General features: G+C 40.9%; 2 protein-coding genes across 6 annotated transcripts; one reads left to right on the top strand and one right to left on the bottom strand.

Annotated features, from left to right (window-relative positions):
• The first annotated feature begins 23 nt into the window (after positions 1 to 23).
• On the top strand, positions 24 to 7,145 carry CNTD1 (cyclin N-terminal domain containing 1). 4 transcript variants are annotated; one of them, XM_023502325.2, is made up of 8 exons: positions 24 to 290; positions 1,636 to 1,711; positions 1,948 to 2,122; positions 2,703 to 2,865; positions 3,486 to 3,627; positions 4,255 to 4,351; positions 4,877 to 5,055; positions 6,985 to 7,145. In XM_023502325.2, exons 1-7 carry the CDS (start codon positions 119 to 121, stop codon positions 5,045 to 5,047), a joined length of 996 nt encoding a protein of 331 aa, XP_023358093.1. In that variant the 5' UTR covers positions 24 to 118; the 3' UTR covers positions 5,048 to 5,055; positions 6,985 to 7,145. The 4 variants fall into 4 exon arrangements, with proteins under 4 accessions (XP_023358093.1, XP_031822185.1, XP_031822187.1 ...); XM_031966325.1 differs by having other exon boundaries at positions 2,739 to 2,865; XM_031966327.1 differs by having other exon boundaries at positions 24 to 238.
• On the bottom strand, positions 5,086 to 14,236 carry BECN1 (beclin 1). 2 transcript variants are annotated; one of them, XM_003768158.4, is made up of 12 exons: positions 14,076 to 14,236; positions 13,711 to 13,839; positions 13,169 to 13,236; positions 11,650 to 11,708; positions 10,959 to 11,049; positions 10,693 to 10,829; positions 10,317 to 10,511; positions 8,698 to 8,844; positions 8,176 to 8,325; positions 7,837 to 7,897; positions 7,203 to 7,345; positions 5,086 to 6,463 (listed from the first exon to the last, which is right to left on the bottom strand). In XM_003768158.4, exons 2-12 carry the CDS (start codon positions 13,835 to 13,837, stop codon positions 6,295 to 6,297), a joined length of 1,347 nt encoding a protein of 448 aa, XP_003768206.1. In that variant the 5' UTR covers positions 13,838 to 13,839; positions 14,076 to 14,236; the 3' UTR covers positions 5,086 to 6,294. The 2 variants fall into 2 exon arrangements, with proteins under 2 accessions (XP_003768206.1, XP_031822184.1); XM_031966324.1 differs by lacking the exon at positions 13,711 to 13,839 and having other exon boundaries at positions 14,076 to 14,166.
• Positions 14,237 to 16,631: the final 2,395 nt, after the last annotated feature.

Genomic DNA, 16,631 nt, shown 5'->3' on the forward strand with positions numbered 1-16,631 from the left:
AGACCTAGAAAAGCGGTTGGGAGCACGAGGCCCCGCATAAGCTGCGAAGTTTCTGAGAGTCTGGGGGGAGGGGGGAAGGAGGTCGTTGTTGTCTGGAGGGTCTGCAGGGCAGCTGACTATGGCTGGGGCCGCGGGGCCCAGAGCGTCGGCTTCCCTCAGTGACTTTAAGTTTGGCGCGGTGGACACGCAGACGATTGAAGACGCCCTGCTCCACCTAGCCCAAGAGAATGAGAGGGCGGTGCGGGAAGCCCGGGGGCAGGCGGGCAGCTTCAGGGAGACCCGGATCGTGGGTGTGGGCCCAGGACTGGGGGGAATGGGGTCTATTCCGCACCCGAGGCACCAAAATCCCCAACCTTGCCTCCAAGGCCTCAGCTCCTCCTTTTCCTTCTCTTACCCTCCTTTCCTCTCCCCCTCTTCTTCTGTAAGTCCCGAGAAAACCGAAGCCATTGCTCAGATCCTTAAGATCCCCGAACAAACTAGAAAACACTGTAGGCGTTTTATTTTGGTTAAAGTCTAGACATAATGTGTGAATTTTCAAGGTCCATCAAGTCAAGATACATTTGTTAAGTAATTACATATGCCAGGCAATAGAGATACAGGAGATAATTGAATTAACCTAGTTTTCCACTGTCGGTACCGATACCTGTGTGTTGAAGGTGGGATTTTGTGTGCCTACCAGGATATTTTATGCAGGTGTGTTTTTATGTGCTAGAGGGTTGTGGGCATGTCTTGAATTTACCGCTGCACATTAGTCAAGAGAGACGGGTTTCAGTGAAGAGAGAGATTTGGCTGCCGTACAGTTCTCTCTGCATGTATCTGACCATCTGCAGTCCCATGCTGATGGGTCTTTTATGGATAACCCAGGGGTCTTGGAAAGCTCCTCTGTTGAGAACTGAGATTTTTCCTGGTTCCCACCCTATAATGGAATCGCAAGTTAAACAATTCCAACTGGGACTTTTCAATCAAAGTGAAATATTGGAGGTTGTTAGGACTAGTCTTTACCAATTAGGGAAGTTTTCAAAATCTGCCTATTTAACAACAACCCTACAATGAAAAACACACAATAAAACTTGGTGGGAGAGGGTAATGAAGGAGGGAGGCAAGGAATTCAGTCACCTTAGTTCCACTTAACAGATTAGAGGAATCATGCTCACTATAAAGTGGGTGGAGTTATGCTATGCATGCATGGGAAATCTCCAGAAGAAGGTAGCTAAACAAAATTGTCATCAGCAAGATTAAAATTCAAGAAAGCCATTTTGGTTTTATATTAAACTATAGGAATTAGGATTTTGTAGCTATTCCAGAAATTTCCCAGCAGTCAGGAATATGAGCAGATAGTTAGAGGGTGGGAAAGGGGTTAATGTATATTGGTACCAGGCAAGAGTTCTTATCTGCTGAACCCTTGTCACTGAGGAGCTTTGGCTCTTGGCACTCAAATCAGATTTCCCTTTTGTGCCTCTGATCAGCTTGTTGGCAGCCAAAGAAATTAGGCTCTGCTTTAGTTATTCTGGTCTCATCTTTCTCACCTTCTGACCCTCTAACTTGAGTCACATCATGGTTTTTACACAACACTGATAGTTCAGAGTGGTTAGGGTTGCATCTTGTGATTCAGGCTTTTCTTTTCTGTTTTGGCAGAGTTCATTTTTCTCCTGTCTGAACAATGGTGCCTGGAAAAATCCGTGAGCTACCAGGCAGTAGAAATCCTAGAAAGGTAAAGTCCTGGGCATGAGGGCTTTGCAACTAAGTAGCTCTCAGATTAATTAATGTGCTCACTACTGTTGAAATGGTACCTTGGCATTGCTGTTGATTTCCTTTACTTGCAAGTGTTAACTAAGTCTTAAATTGATATTGGTGAGACTAAGATGCAGCAATCTAAGGAACAAATGCTCCCTCTGGAATGTGTGGAAGGCTAGATTGTTTACTCCTGTTCTCCCCCCACTCCTGTAGGTTCATGGTTAAGCAAGCAGAAAGCATTTGCAGCCAAGCAGCACCTGTGGTGAGAGGGAGTGAGAAAGCAGAGCCCTGGAGCTGGAGGGCCCAGAAAGAACAGCTCTGTAATACATTTGTACTTCGACTTGTGTCATGTGTTCAGCTGGCAAGCAAACTTTCCTTTCACTACAAAGTAAGGAATTGGTCTTATTCTTTCCATCTTCACAGCACTGTGCTCAAAAGCTGACCTGTGGGCAACTAGATACGAATAAATTTAAATTTTCTACCAGGCAGCTCTAAGACACCTACCCCTAGCCTGGGTGATTCTATTCATGTGGAAATTCCAGAGTGCAATTACACTTCCTAAGCACTTCTACTAAACACAGCTGTTATAACTGGCAATCTTGTTCTCAGAGTATAATAGCTGGATTAATGCCATCATATAAGTATACAGACAGGTCACCTTTCTTCCCCTTTGGACTCAAGGACAGTTTGCATAAGGTGCCTGAATAGTCAACATACTTAAATTATCATTAAAGGTGAGATTTATAAAAGGGAAACTAACTCTGGGCATTAGATTTGGAATTGGAAAGAGTTCAGATTCCATCTCAGTTGCTATCTCTGAATTCTAAACCGGTTTCCTCATATTTTTCTAGCTCTAAATCTATGATCTTATGCTGGTATTACTCTCCCTACCTTCAATGTTTGTAACAAAATCCCCAACTTACTGGAAAATCCTTTTTCTGTCCCCTCTCTCTCTTCTTTTTATTCAGATAGTCAGCAATGTTACAGTCCTTAATTTCCTCCAGGCTCTGGGGTATCTTTATACTAAAGAAGAACTACTGGAATCAGAACTTGCCATTCTGAAGTCTTTAAACTTCCAAATCAATCTACCTACTCCTTTGGCGTATGTGGAGATGCTCCTAGAAGTTTTAGGTATATCATTCAAGAGATATCTTGGTGAAAATTAGGCAAACGCAAGTAGCCATGAAAGGCCAAGTATAACTGGAAACTTCTCTACTAGAAGCATTCGTGCCTTCCAGGGCTCTGGATTAACTGAACAAAGGAGAGAGCGGCAACATCCTGAATGCTCTGCTTAGTAGTTTGGCAGCCAGGAATGGGAGGGGGCAGTTAGTTGGCTTGGTGGGTTTTGGCTTGTTTTTTTTGGTGTGTGTGTAATTCTACTGCTGGAAGGACATAGAGAAGTCCCTATAGCTAACTTGTTAGAACCACTAAAAATCTTCCTCAGCATGTTTTGTTTTTTGCTTTAGATAGCAAAGAAATAGTTTACATGGGTTTTTTTTTTTTTTTCCAACATTTGTAATAGACTGTGCATGGAGGTTTTGTGCCCTTTTCTCCAATTTTACCTTTGACAATCAAATAACCAATCCACTGAAACAAGTCTAAAGAAAAACTTAGTTACTAGGAAGAGTGGTAGCCTTATAACTTAAATGTACTACCTTGACTTATTAGGGATATGATCATATCCCTGGTAAAGTATTTCCTTTGATGGAGGGACAAAGGTAGAGACTTGACTCTCTCCATGTCCCATCCAGGGTATAATGGCTGTTTGGTCTCAGCCAAACAGCTGCATGGAACCTGCCTGACATTACTTGACTTGGTCTATCTCCTGCATGAGCCTATCTATGAAAGCCTGCTGAGGGCATCAATTGAGAACTCTACTCCCATGGAGCAGAGGTAAGGTTATCTCTTAAAGATTTACAAATACTGTGAGCAATGTTCTGACAAGGATTTGAGTGGGTGAGACTCAGTAAAGCCAACTAATTTGTCCCCTCACTTTGGTATAGAGACAATTTTCATAATGAATTTGTTCACATAAACTTGTAATTTATGATCTTGCAACTTAAATGTTTTGGTGTAGCAAGTTTAACCCAATCAAAACCCAAAACACTTTGAAGATTTTAAAATATTTAAATGAACTTGTCATTAACATCTATTATTGATTCTTAATCATGTTGTGGAGCTTGGGCTATTTTCAAAAAAGAGAAAACATACAAAACAAACCAGTCATAAGGTTGCGGATTTGACATAAGTGCCTGATTACTGTAAAGGCAGATGAGAGAAGCCCCACAAACATGTTGTTATAATAGATTGGAACACAAAAGGCCAGTAAAATCAAATAACACGTGAAGTTCATGTTTCATCCTGGTTGGGAGGAAGCTACCTATGGGGATAACCAGCTAGCTAGTTTCATCATTTTCTTTCCACGAGATTAATCATATCGAATAACAAATTTCAATGATCAAAGAATTTGGGCAACTCTCACCTTCATTATAAAACTGAACTGTGATTTTAATTTTTCAGGGGAAAATGTTTATCAGTGAAAGAAGACTTCATGCTTTTGGCAGTTGGGATCATTGCAGCCAGTGCTTTCATCCAAAACCAGGAGTGGTGGGGACAGGTATGCACTCTTAAGTGGCGGGGCCAGGTATGCACTCTTAAGTGGCATCATTATCAAAATTCAACTAATAAAAAACATTCCGCAATCAATTAAAGGAAAGGCAGATTTAACTTCATCAGAATTAAGTTTCAAAGCCTAGCACAAGACAGATCAGCGTGCCAAGACAAATGGGCAGTAGAGAACTACAGCTGGGGTTAGGTGCTGATTAAAGCCATTTTTAACTTTTTAACAAAGCAAAGTTGAAAATGCTTTGAAAAGGTATGTACTCTGGTCAAATATTCTTGAGAGTATTCCTCTAAAAATAGGGGAAATTTCAAGTAGGCAACTAATAACTTTAAAAGTCAATTATATGCCAAATTTTAGGTACTAAGTGTTAAGAACTATCTCAAAGTTTTTAGCTCTGGTAAACATAATTTGGATCCAAACTTCTAAAAAATCAGAGGAACAGAAAGATTTAATTTACACTTGTATAATTTGTCAAGATGATTTAGAAAAACTAGCTGCTTGTCTGTCTCTTTCCCTGAGGTTGTGGAGTACTTACACAGCATCACTGGCATAGCTACCGAAAGTATTGCTGAGTTTTCATATGCAATCCTGACTCACTCTGTAGGAGCCAGCACCCCAGTTCGACAGCAACCTGGCCTGCACCACCTGGCAGTCAGACCACTGAGAGCTGCTGCCACCTGCAACATGTGAGCCTGACTGTGAGTTTCTAGAATATTATCAGACTCTCAGTTCAAGACCACTTCCACTCCCAATTTATTTAATCTCATAACCTAGTACAGAAAAAAAGCTCAGAAATCTTAGGTCTTGCAAGTTTGACTTTACCATTTCTGTTTGCTAATCTTCAGGAAAAGGGTTAATGTGAATATATTTTATTACTTGCAGCAGCCTTGGTAAAAATAAATGGGGAAGGAGGGAGAAGAATGGTAGGCTGAAATGTTTGGTTTTACAGTACAGATATAATTTCCTCTTTAGATGTGATTTCTTGGTAAAAATAAAACGAATATGACTAGGAAGAAAAAAGAATCCAAACTCAGGTGACCTTGACTTATAGGCCATTAACATTTCTTTGTCCTAAATATCCCAGTCCAAATACATTCTCATTTGAAGATGGGACCTTTGCCCACTCCTCTGAAATAAACAGCTCTCTAGAATTGGCTATTTTCAGTCTACTTTAAATGACTAAAAATACAAAATTTTCGACATGTCCCAACTTTTTTTACATAGCTACATGCATTTGGTTTTTCTAGAATACCAAGTATTTTATTATAGGATAGTATGTTTTTATTTTAAACAACCAGTGCGCCTCAGCACAGTAACAGACTGCAGCAAATCTTTTATTAATAATAATTATATATCTTCATAATGCCCCAAACATTATTAAAGTCTGTTCCATGTCTCTCTCTTCTGCCTTGTGTTTATTGGCACAGAGCAGATAGACAATAAGCACTAAACTTTGAAAAAGAATTAAGTTTCAAGCTTTCAATCACATCATGTGGCCTCTGGGCAAAAGCTTATGTGACATTTTCCCATGTTACTTAACGTTACAGACATTTCACTCCTCTTAATAGATGTTCATATTTAAAAAACTATGCTGAATATGAATATAATTAAGAGAAAGAAAATCCACTGATAATCACTCAACTTAGGCTTTTTATCCATCTTTTAATTTTAAGCAAGCTTATTTTGTTTTGAAGACCATTAGAAAGTTGTGAAATGGACTAATGGAGAGTTCTACTTATTGTTACTGCTCTGGACACTACTGCAATAGAACGTTATTCTTTTAAAATAAAGTGGCTTTGTGGATTTTCCTTTTTGGAAATGTAAACATGTTGTACTGTTTAATATTAAATGAGTTTATAACATTTCTGCCAATAAAACATTCCAAAGCCATTAAGGCAGAAGACTCCCTCACTCTCATGGAGGAAAAAAAGAAAAAGTCATTTGTTATAAAATTGTGAAGAGACCCAAGCAAGACCCCACTTCAAATTTGTCAACATAAACTTGAGTGCCTTTGTCCACTGTTCCTCAGAGTTGAACTGGGTTTTGATGGAATAGGAGCCGCCACTGCCTCCTGTGTCTTCAATCTTACCTTTCTCCACATCCATCCTACAGAGGAGACACATCAGAGCTCATTAGTAACTGAGAATCAAGTCAGCTCAGGCAAACGGGCAGGGACACGGTCATGGGACCATTCACGTCATTTTCTCCATTAAAGCACTCTTGTCAGGGAAGGGTGGTGTACTTTGGATTTGCTTCAAAAGCCAAATATCATGCTGGCTGTCACAAGAGCCCCATTGTCACAGCTGAGTGCAGAGAGCATAGAAGCAAATGAAAGGATGGGAGCAAAGAGTGGGTTGTAGTGGGAGGTGAGGGTTAGAGTATCCCTCACTAATGAAAAGGTGAGAGGAAAAGGAAATGCTTTGTTTTCATGGCCAGGAAAGAGAATTCTGCTCCATTGATGGAGAAATCTCCTGCCTGTTAACTAAGGGTGATGCCAACATCTGATCAAAATGCTTATTTCCAGGAGCTTCTGGAAAAACCCTCTTGAAACTAGAGAAGACAGAGCTCCTTGCCAAGATAATCCCCAAACTCATTTAGTATAACATTCTCTCTCTCTCTCTCTCCAGGGACTGGGGATCGCATCCTGCTTCATTCATAAGATCAAGGGACCTGAGCAAGATTCAGAGAGAGCAATACTCACTCAAGTCCCTAACAATCAAAGCTGAGAGACCTAGCACTTTTTTTCCAGCTCTTTTCAGGCCTCACAAGTCCTTGACACTATTCTGACTAACTAGACTGTGAATTCTTTCCAAGTTGGCTCGGTCTGGTGTCACTGTACACTAACCTGTAAGGTAGACAGAAGCGTGTCTCGCCTTTCTCCACCTCTTCTTTGAACTGCTGCACACAATCCAGGAAAGCTACCATTGCGTGATCAAACTTGTTGTCCCAGAAAAACCGCAAACCTCCAGAACAGTATAATGGCAGCTCCTGCTCAAGAAGAGAGACATATTAGTACATGTGACTCCAAAGCATACAGAATGGTCTCAGTCCTGCTGATTTTTTCAATCCATGCTCTTATCTGAATTCCACTGAAAACAGGCAAGTCCTGGTGATCTTCTCCCCTGTAGTAGAGCAGCTATATTACTTTGGGCACAGACTGACTTCTTTGGGTCTGGTTTTTTGTGTAGAAAATAGAAGCAAGAAAAATCTCCCTCATACTATTCTTTTCCCATGCCAAGTTATACAACCTTCTCTAGCCACCCCAAATAGATAAAACCTTAGGGACCTCTCATTCAGAATTTTCTAGCTGATTTTGAAAAACGTTTAGTTTTAACTGCATCTTAGATATTCATGTTTTAGAGACCATCTGAGGCTGGGACAGAAGCTGAAGTGCAATATTAGAACGAAATTCAGCTGTCTCATTAGAAAATACCAGGATTATTCTATAATGCAGTTGAACTGGAGATACCCCAGAGCACCTTGGATTTGTCTGTAAGGGACTCCAGATATGAGTGATTTCCATAAGGAACAAGGCGATACCTAAAAAAAAGGAAAAAAAAATTAAGGAAGTGGATAACAAGGCTGCTTAAGAGGATACTCTTTTCTAATAAAAATGACGCCATGTAATTTGTCAATTATCCATGGATTTCAGTAGCTTCTTCTCTCCTATAGACAAGATGCTTTACAGAGTGAAAATGTCCAGAAAAGATTATATATATATATAATTCCTCATCCAGAAAATATTTACCAAATAGAGTGGGGTACTATTGAAAATGTGTTAATTTATGGAGACAAAACAAAAAAATTGATTATCCTACCTCTGAAATTTCAGGCCCATTTTGTTGGCTAGGGCATGGAGCAACAACACTGTCTGTCCCCATGCAGCATTGATCTCATTCCACTCCACAGGGACACTAGGGAGCCGCCCAAGCCTAAAGTTATTAATTGTGCCAAACTGTCCACTATGCCTGTGGAAGAAAGCAGGAAAGAAGGGAAAAAAATTTGTAATCTAGTGAACCTTTCCCATAACCACAGGAAGAAAATATTGACGCAGGAGCAGGGGGGCAAGAATCAGTACCCTGTGACAGGACAAATAAGTCTTATGTGCCTAGAAAATTTTGCCTAATGATTCTTTCCCCTTTCAGTGTTGGGTAATTTTATGTCCTAGAATTAGATGAATTCATACTCACCCCATTAACACTGAATTAAAACAAAACATCATGATACAATACTTAGTTCCTGTTTTGTTGGGGAGAGTGTCTTTGGTGCTCTGTAATTAAAATCCAGATGTGTCTTGTTCCCCCCCCCACCCTCTCTTCTCATACCACAGTCCATATTACCAGATGTGAAATGTTGCATTAAAAACATTTGTTTTCTTCAGTTTGTCCAGTTGAATCTGAGCATAACGCATCTGGTTGTCCACACTCTTTAGCTCATCATCTAGCTCCAACTGTTGTCGTTTAAATTCACTATATTCCTTCTGGTATCTGTTGAGTAAGGCAAACAAGCCGATGTCACTTGTGGACAAAGATCTCAATTTTATCATTCCAATCAATGAATTATTTTGGCTTTGAAGCTGTTGGGGCCTTCTGAATTTGGTATAGGATCACCAAGTAGGACACAACACTGAGCGTCATTCCTTTTTCCCAGTGAGAGAAGGAAAAGCATGTTAAGTTCCACCTGTTCGGGGCTGGGCATGCCCTTCACAAAGGACAAAACACAATTCTTTTCAAAAGGACAATTATGGGAGATTGACTCCCTAAGACCATATTAGACATATACACTACCTGCCCTGAGTATTTACATTAGTATGAATTTATTTTATAAAATCCCTGGCTCAATTTCTATGGGCTGTGACAGTTAAACACCCTATCTGTACTTTCCTTCATGGAACATAATTGTAAATTCCTTGAGGGTATGGAATTTTTTTCTTTGTTTTAACATTCCCAAAGCCTAGCCCACAGTTAATGGTAAAACTTAAAATGGCTTACTTTACACATCTCCCCAACAATAAGTGCCAAAAGGATAGATCAATTTTCCCCACCAGATGGAAACCTCTTCCAGCTTCATATAACAGGAACCTAACAAGAATGGGTTTTTCCTTCACTATTATGTAATTACAAAATTCTAAGCCAGGAAAGGACTTTTAGGGATCTTAGCAGTACTGAGTAATAGTGAAATCATTGGATTTGAAATCAGAAGATGTGGCTGTGAGAAGATGACTAGCAACATCATTATAGGTAAACAATTTTATTCCCTAAGCCTCAGTTTCCTCATTTGTAAAATATCTGCATATTCTAGGGTTGTTATGAGGACTAAAGGAGAATGTATATAACCTATCTTAAAACAAGTAAATACCATTATTTTACAGATAAAACTGAGGCTCAGTGAGTTTAAATATTCAGTGGTTCCTTATTGTCTCTTAAGATAAAATGCAAGCCTTCTTCCATTCCTGGTATTTAAAGCCCTTCATAATCTGGCTCCAACCAATATAACCAGACTTATGTTAGTCCCTTTTTTGTTCTCTATGTTCTAGCCAAACTAATCCATTAGTTATTTCTTGAACTTAGAATTCTACCTCCTGATTTTCTTCCTAAGCATAGGCTAAACTCTTATCTTTTACCAGCTTCCTTCAAGATTCGGCTCAAGCTCCAATCTCCAGTTTTTTTTTTTTTTGTTTGTTTTGTTTTTAATGACATATTTGTGACATATTAGCAAAAACTGAACTTTAAAGCAGGGCCTGTTTGGGTTTTGTCTTTGTACTCTCAGTGCCACAGAAGGCATAGTAGAGAAAATACATAGTTGAAATTGGGCAGACAAGGATTCAAATTTTGATGGTGACTAATTCCTAGACAGTCATTTAATCTGTGCCATAGAACTGTCCAAGGTACATTCAGGCTTTATTTGTTCTCCTTAGCCTTGAAGGAAGAGGGTATGCACCGAGATAGGAATCACTTACTGAGCTTCCTCCTGATCTAGCCGCTCAGTCTCTGCCTGGACTTTCTCAAGATTTTCTGCCACAATTTTTCGGTTCTTTTCTACATCTTCCAGTTCTTGGATCAGCCTCTCTTCCTCGAGTGCCAACTCTTTCAACTCCAACTTCAACTTCTCCTCATCATCTTCATTCATTTGCTCCAAGATCTCCAAACATCGCCTGTTGAAGACACCATATTTAATCTGAGGGAACCTGTCATTTATACGATAGTACAGCTAGAAGGAAAACCTGTAAGAAATTAATCTAGGATTCCTTCATCCAAGCCGCACATCAGCAGCAAGCACCGAGTTGTTTGGCTCTGATCTAGAGTGTTATTTATCAGACTCTGACAAGAACTCACTTGTAGTTCTGACATTCATTTTCTGTAATGTTGAGCTGGGTGTCCAACTGATCCAACAGGGTATCTGTACATTCCTCACACAAAGGGTGATCCACATCTGTCTGGCCTGACATGATATCAAAAAGGTCTCCAGTGACCTGAGGAATAATTAGAAATGAGTGATCTATGAAGTTCATTGTGAGGAGTCAGTGAGAGTCATCCTCGCACCGACTGATCACATACTCCTCCACCAGTTCAGACCATACCCCCTTGATGGGCAGACTTGCCTTTAGTCTTCGGCTGAGGTTCTCCATGGTACCTCCATCGGATGCCTCCCCAATCAGAGTGAAGCTGTTGGCACTTTCTGTGGACATCATCCTATAGACAGTCCCCCACCCACCAGCCACATGAGGGAGCAGAGAGGTTCCCCCTCCACCTCCTAACGTGCCAGAGGCAAGACTCTTAGATAGCAAAGCGATAGAAACTCTTAAAGAGTCAAATCTATTCCCCCAACTCTGGGTTTCTTTAAAGTCATTCTGATCTTTTCTCTTGGTGATACATAAGGTAGTCTTATTGGCTTGAGAGAACAACCATGTCATCACAGAAATGTCAGTGGGTAGGGTGGCCAAGGAAGAGCACTTCCTATATATAGCCCCTAATAAAAAACCCAATTTCATAAATATCAATTAAAGGATAATTTTCAGATTTTCTGTTCCCTCTACTCCAGGGAATTAGATTAATTTTTCCCAGCTAAGTACTACTTAATTTACCCTCTCTACCCTAATAGTTGCCAGAGGGAAATTATGGATTCACTCCACAACCGTGAAGAACTATGGGGGAAGGGAGACAGGAGACCTTGATTGTTCGAGGGATTATATGGTTGTCCGTTGGCATCTGATCCTAAGATCTTACACAGAGAAAGCCATCCTAATTCTATGTGCCTCTAGTATGGAATAGGGGCTGAGGCATAACAAGTACCTGGCTGGAGGGATGTATCTTCGGGAGACACCATCCTGACGAGTTTCAGCAAATGGCTCCTAAAAATAAGAGAGGACAATATCTTACTACCAGTTGACTATGGTGTACCAGTTAGTGTCCCAAACAATAACACTGCTCCCCGGAGTATAACTGCCTGTCCTGGACAAGTATTTTCAATAAAGCTCTAATCACTATGCTAATCTTTATTCTCCTCCTCCTCTGGCCAAATCCTTCACAACATCAGCAAGACTAATTGCCACTGTGCTAGTACCCTTTCCTTAAGGTCCTCCAATTCTGGAACCAAGAACCATAAGTCAACAGTTATTTTTCCTAGATTGGGTGATCAGCTCCCCAACAGCCCAATCTTCTCATTCTAGTAACTTTCCAAACCAAAGTGTTCCCTACCCCATACCCAACTAGTCTCTTAAATGTAAAGTCAGCTCCATTAGAATATAAATTCCTAGAGGGCAGGGACTGGTTTTGCTTTAGTAATTAAATCACCAGCACTTAACAGAACTAAAGCTGGTATATGGTTATATAGGCAACCTCTGATTAACAGCACTAATGGCTCAGATAATTTAAAAAATCCTATTTTAAATGTTTTAAATATCCTTATTTGAAAGGTGGAATGTTTATGTTTTCCCCCAAGGGAAGGAGAGCAAATTTACCCAATTATTTATTATAGGTCGGATCTAGATATGTTTCCATAATACATAATACACGTTTATATAAGTTGTAATATAGTAAAAAGCTGGTTTTCAAGACCTCACTTTTAAATCTTGCCACTGAGATATTGGCTGCATGAACCTAAGAAAGTCACTTAACCTACTGACTTGTAAGGAAGGTGGCCCAACTTCCCTGTATCTCCCCAACCCCCAGTCCTCATGTGGCAGTTCCCTATACCAATGAAACCATAGTAGCTAGAAAAGTTTGCCTAGAATTGGGCGGCAGGGGAACAGCTAGTCGGTATAGGGGTTGGAGTGCCAGTCCTGAAGTCAGGAGGACCCAACTTCAAATCTGATCTCAAGACATTTAACACTTCCCGGCTGTGTGACTCTGGGCAAGTCACTTATCCCCAACTGCCTCAGCAAAAAAGGGCTGGCAAGATCAAGCCAGCCTATGATTAACAATAATATAGTAAACCGTAAAACAAATAAATTATGTGTTTATGACAAAAACATATTCATGCATTACTGATTTTTATATTAAAAGAATGCTACCAGTGCCATTCACCATTTATGTTAGGAAAACATCAGTGATCAAGAAACAATCTTCTCTAAAGTGTTATTGTTGCTTCATGAACTCCCCCACCATAGGCTAATACTTATGGACCCTCAAATTGTCTTCTACTTCTCTGTAACTATAGAGATAAAAATGCATTTGTTTCACAGACACCTTAAGTAGAATATTTCTAACCTATAAATGGAGCCTGAGACCACTATAGTTGAGCAGAAGCTCTGAATGTTTTTCTTAAGCAGGATTCTACCCTTGAGAAAAAGTACAAACCCTATTCTATTACCTCTCCTGAGTTAGTTTCTTCCTCCTGGGTCTCTCCAGGCTTTGTCTGAGCTGTGGTGAGTAGTGGAGCTAGAGGGAGAAGAAATTACTCCAGTCAGTGAAAGTTTCCTGCTCCAGCTGTGAAGATAGCCTTGAGCCCCTCCCCCCTTTTTAGAATTTGCTATTTACATTAGTTGGAACTGTTTTGTCTCGCTTTACATACTTTTACAATACAAAACAAGCATCAATTTTAGGTCATTTTAAATTTTTTTCTCATTACTCTCACTCCACTCCTCTCCTACTTTTACCCCCTCTCTCCATCACACTCGAAGCTCTCGACCTCCACTTTATATTCAACACGAATGAAAATGAGGTGGGAAAACTCAAATACAATTCCAGAACTTACAGAGCATTAAAACTGCAAGGAGCCTTAGCCATCTCAACCTCCTCTTTTACTCAAAACGAAAATAACAATCCTTAGGCAAAGCCCTGAGGCTTGTAATCAGTCACGGGTCCACTCCTAAGGGCAGCGGCCCTCCCCCTAACCCTCAGAACGGAGCAGACCTGTGAGCTCCCGGATGGTGACTTGGTCTAGGATCTTGAAGGACGTGTCCAGTTTCAGGGGCTGGCTGCAGCGCTGGCACACGAAGCTCACCTGCATGGTGCTGCTCGATGACTTCGACCCCTCCATCCCTGAGGGGACCCGGCTGTAGATCAGCGTGGGGTAGGGGTTCCCGGGGGCGCTTCTCTGGCCTAGGATTCTCACTCCAGCCCTCTACCCCAGGGTTCCAAGGAATTTCCAGTCCCACGGCCCGGGAGCCCACTCTTGGCCGAGGTGCAGAAACACGAACTAGGCGACGGCGGGGTCGAGGGCGGTCTCGCCGCAGGGTCAGGGCCCCAGTCCAGGACCACCGCCGCCGCCTCCTCACCTCTACGCTCCAGAATCCGCTGCCCAGGCCAGGCCGAGTAAGGCCTACCGCGGTGGCACCCTCACACCTCCGGCTCGCTCCAGGATTCCCGTCTCCCCGAGCCCCATCGCCCACAGCCCAGATCTCGGCCCTCTCCTACTTCCCGGTTCACTGGGCGGGACTTCCGCCCTCTAAAGGATGTGACGGAGGAGGACCCAAAGACGCGAACCCCACCCACCAACCTCAAGCTTCGGCTCTTCGTTCCCAGAGTACGAGGAGCGCGATAGCGGCCTCCCCAGCTAGATTTAAGAACTGCAGTTAAGTCCACTGAACAGCCCAAGAGTTGCGGGCAAGTACAAGAGGAGGGTAGGAAAATGGAGCAATTGAAAATTTCTGAATTCTCCAGCTCTTCCCAGCATCTTCAACCTTAACTGAACCAGATTCCTTCAGACTTTCCTGAGATGTCAGGGTTGAAGTCAGAGGATATTTTTGAGAGTCGCAGAATCTGAGTTGGAATACTGCCTCTGCTATTCATGACCTGTGTGACCTTGGGTAAATCACACCCTTGGACCTTTTCATCAATTATAAAATGAGAGATTTTGGCTTGGATAGTCTCTGAGGACTTAAATTCATGATTCTGAGAGAGCAGAAAAACATAAAGTTTAACTTTTCAACAATGTGTGCTTGAAAAAACAAACAAACAAAAACTACAAGCTATTTAAAAAGATAGAAACTGAGTCTAGGTCTGAGTATGACCAGTTGTATTTTTGAAAGGATTATTAGATATGGATTGGACTAGATGCAGCCCATTCCAATTTAGATTCTATGATCTGAAACTTCCTGGCAGAGGAGATGAGCATAAAACAGATCCAGAAATTTCAAACTATTCCAACCATTCTGTAAAGCAATTTAGAACTATAGCTATAGAACTGTGCTGTACCCTTTGATCCAACAGTGTCACTGATGGGTTTGTAACCCAAAGAGATCATAAAAAGGAGAAAAAGGACCCACATATGCAAATGTTTGTAGCAGTTCTTTCTGTAGTGGCAAAGAATTGGAAATTGAGGAATGGGGAATGGCTGAAGAAGTTGTGGTATGTGATTGTGATGAAATACTGTAAGAAATTTCTGTGAACTGATGGTGACTGAGGCAAGCAGAACCAGGAGAACACAATAACAGCAACATTGTGCAATGATCAACTACATGTGGACTTAGCTCTTCTCAACAATACAATGATCCAAGACAATTCCAAAAGACTCGTGATGGAAAATTTCCAGAGAAAGAACTATGGAATCTGAATGCAGATCAAAGCATATTTTCCACTTTTTTTCTTTCTTATAGTTTTCCCCTTTTGTGCTGATTCTTCCTTCACAACATGATTAATGTGGAAATGTTTAACTATATCAGACTGCTTTCTCTCTTAAGGAGAGTAGAAGGGAAAGAGGGAAGGAGAAAGATTTTGAATTCAAAATCTCATAAAGATGAATGTTGAGACTTATTTTTACATGTAATTGGGAAAAAATACTATTAAGCAGGGGAAAAAAAGATCTTGGCATTGGTACTTTTGGCACAATGGTCTGTCTTCTATGAGACACCCTTAATGAAAGTAGTACTATATCTTTACTCCCAGTGACATACTCTTTTATCCAGTGACTTTGGCCTCTGTCATCCAACAAAAAAGACACTATCTCTCAGTTTCAGGTTTTTTTGTTTTTTTTTGGCTCCCTTCCCTACAGCTCAAACGCTCTCTCTCCTTATTTCTGCCCACTAGTTTCCTATAAGTACAACTAAAATCCTATTTTCTACAGGGAGCCTTTCCCAACTTTTCTTAATACTAGTGCCTTCTTTCTCAATTATTTCCTATTCTTCCTGTATATAACTTGTTTGTACATATTTACCTGTTATCTTGTGTTAAATTGTGAACACGAGGGCAGGGACTGTTTTTTGTTTCTTTTTTGATCCCTAATATTTAGAACAATGCTTGACACATGGTAGGAGTTTAATAAATACTTACTGACCAATTGACTAGAGCACTCAAGAATGAGTAGTTTATGAGGTATAATGGAGGGCTGAATTTGACTGGAGGAGGGGGAGGGGGAACCGCCAACAACCACCCTGGGTTCACATCCAGCTGATGACCCTGAACAATTAACTTTTTTCTAAACCCGTACCTTCACTCTTAAAAGAGGATAATCATAGGGGTTGTGTTCAAGCGGCTATAAAATAAAGCTACTCTTTACACCTTTCTTTCTGCTATGTATAAGTAAGAATAATCGTTAACATCAGCTGCTGAATTTGAACTCATTTCCCTCACTCCAAATCCAGCACAAGGAAAGGACAACATGGGTTGTAGTAGAGTCAAACAGGGCAACTTCTCTGTCCCCCTAACTCAAAGAACCGTGAAGATCCTTTGCATATACACTCATTAATCATTCCAATTCCCTTCTGACACAAGGTCCAGCTCAAAAAACCTTAAGAGGTTTCTCCAGGGCAAAGCATCTGCTTCTAGGTGCTTGAGATTAAAAAAAAAAAAAAGAAGAGAGAGAAGACCCTTGACCCTTATAGAGATTAGTCAAG

The sequence above is a fragment of the Sarcophilus harrisii genome, chromosome 4 (assembly GCF_902635505.1).
Source record: "Sarcophilus harrisii chromosome 4, mSarHar1.11, whole genome shotgun sequence".
NCBI lineage: Eukaryota > Metazoa > Chordata > Mammalia > Dasyuromorphia > Dasyuridae > Sarcophilus > Sarcophilus harrisii.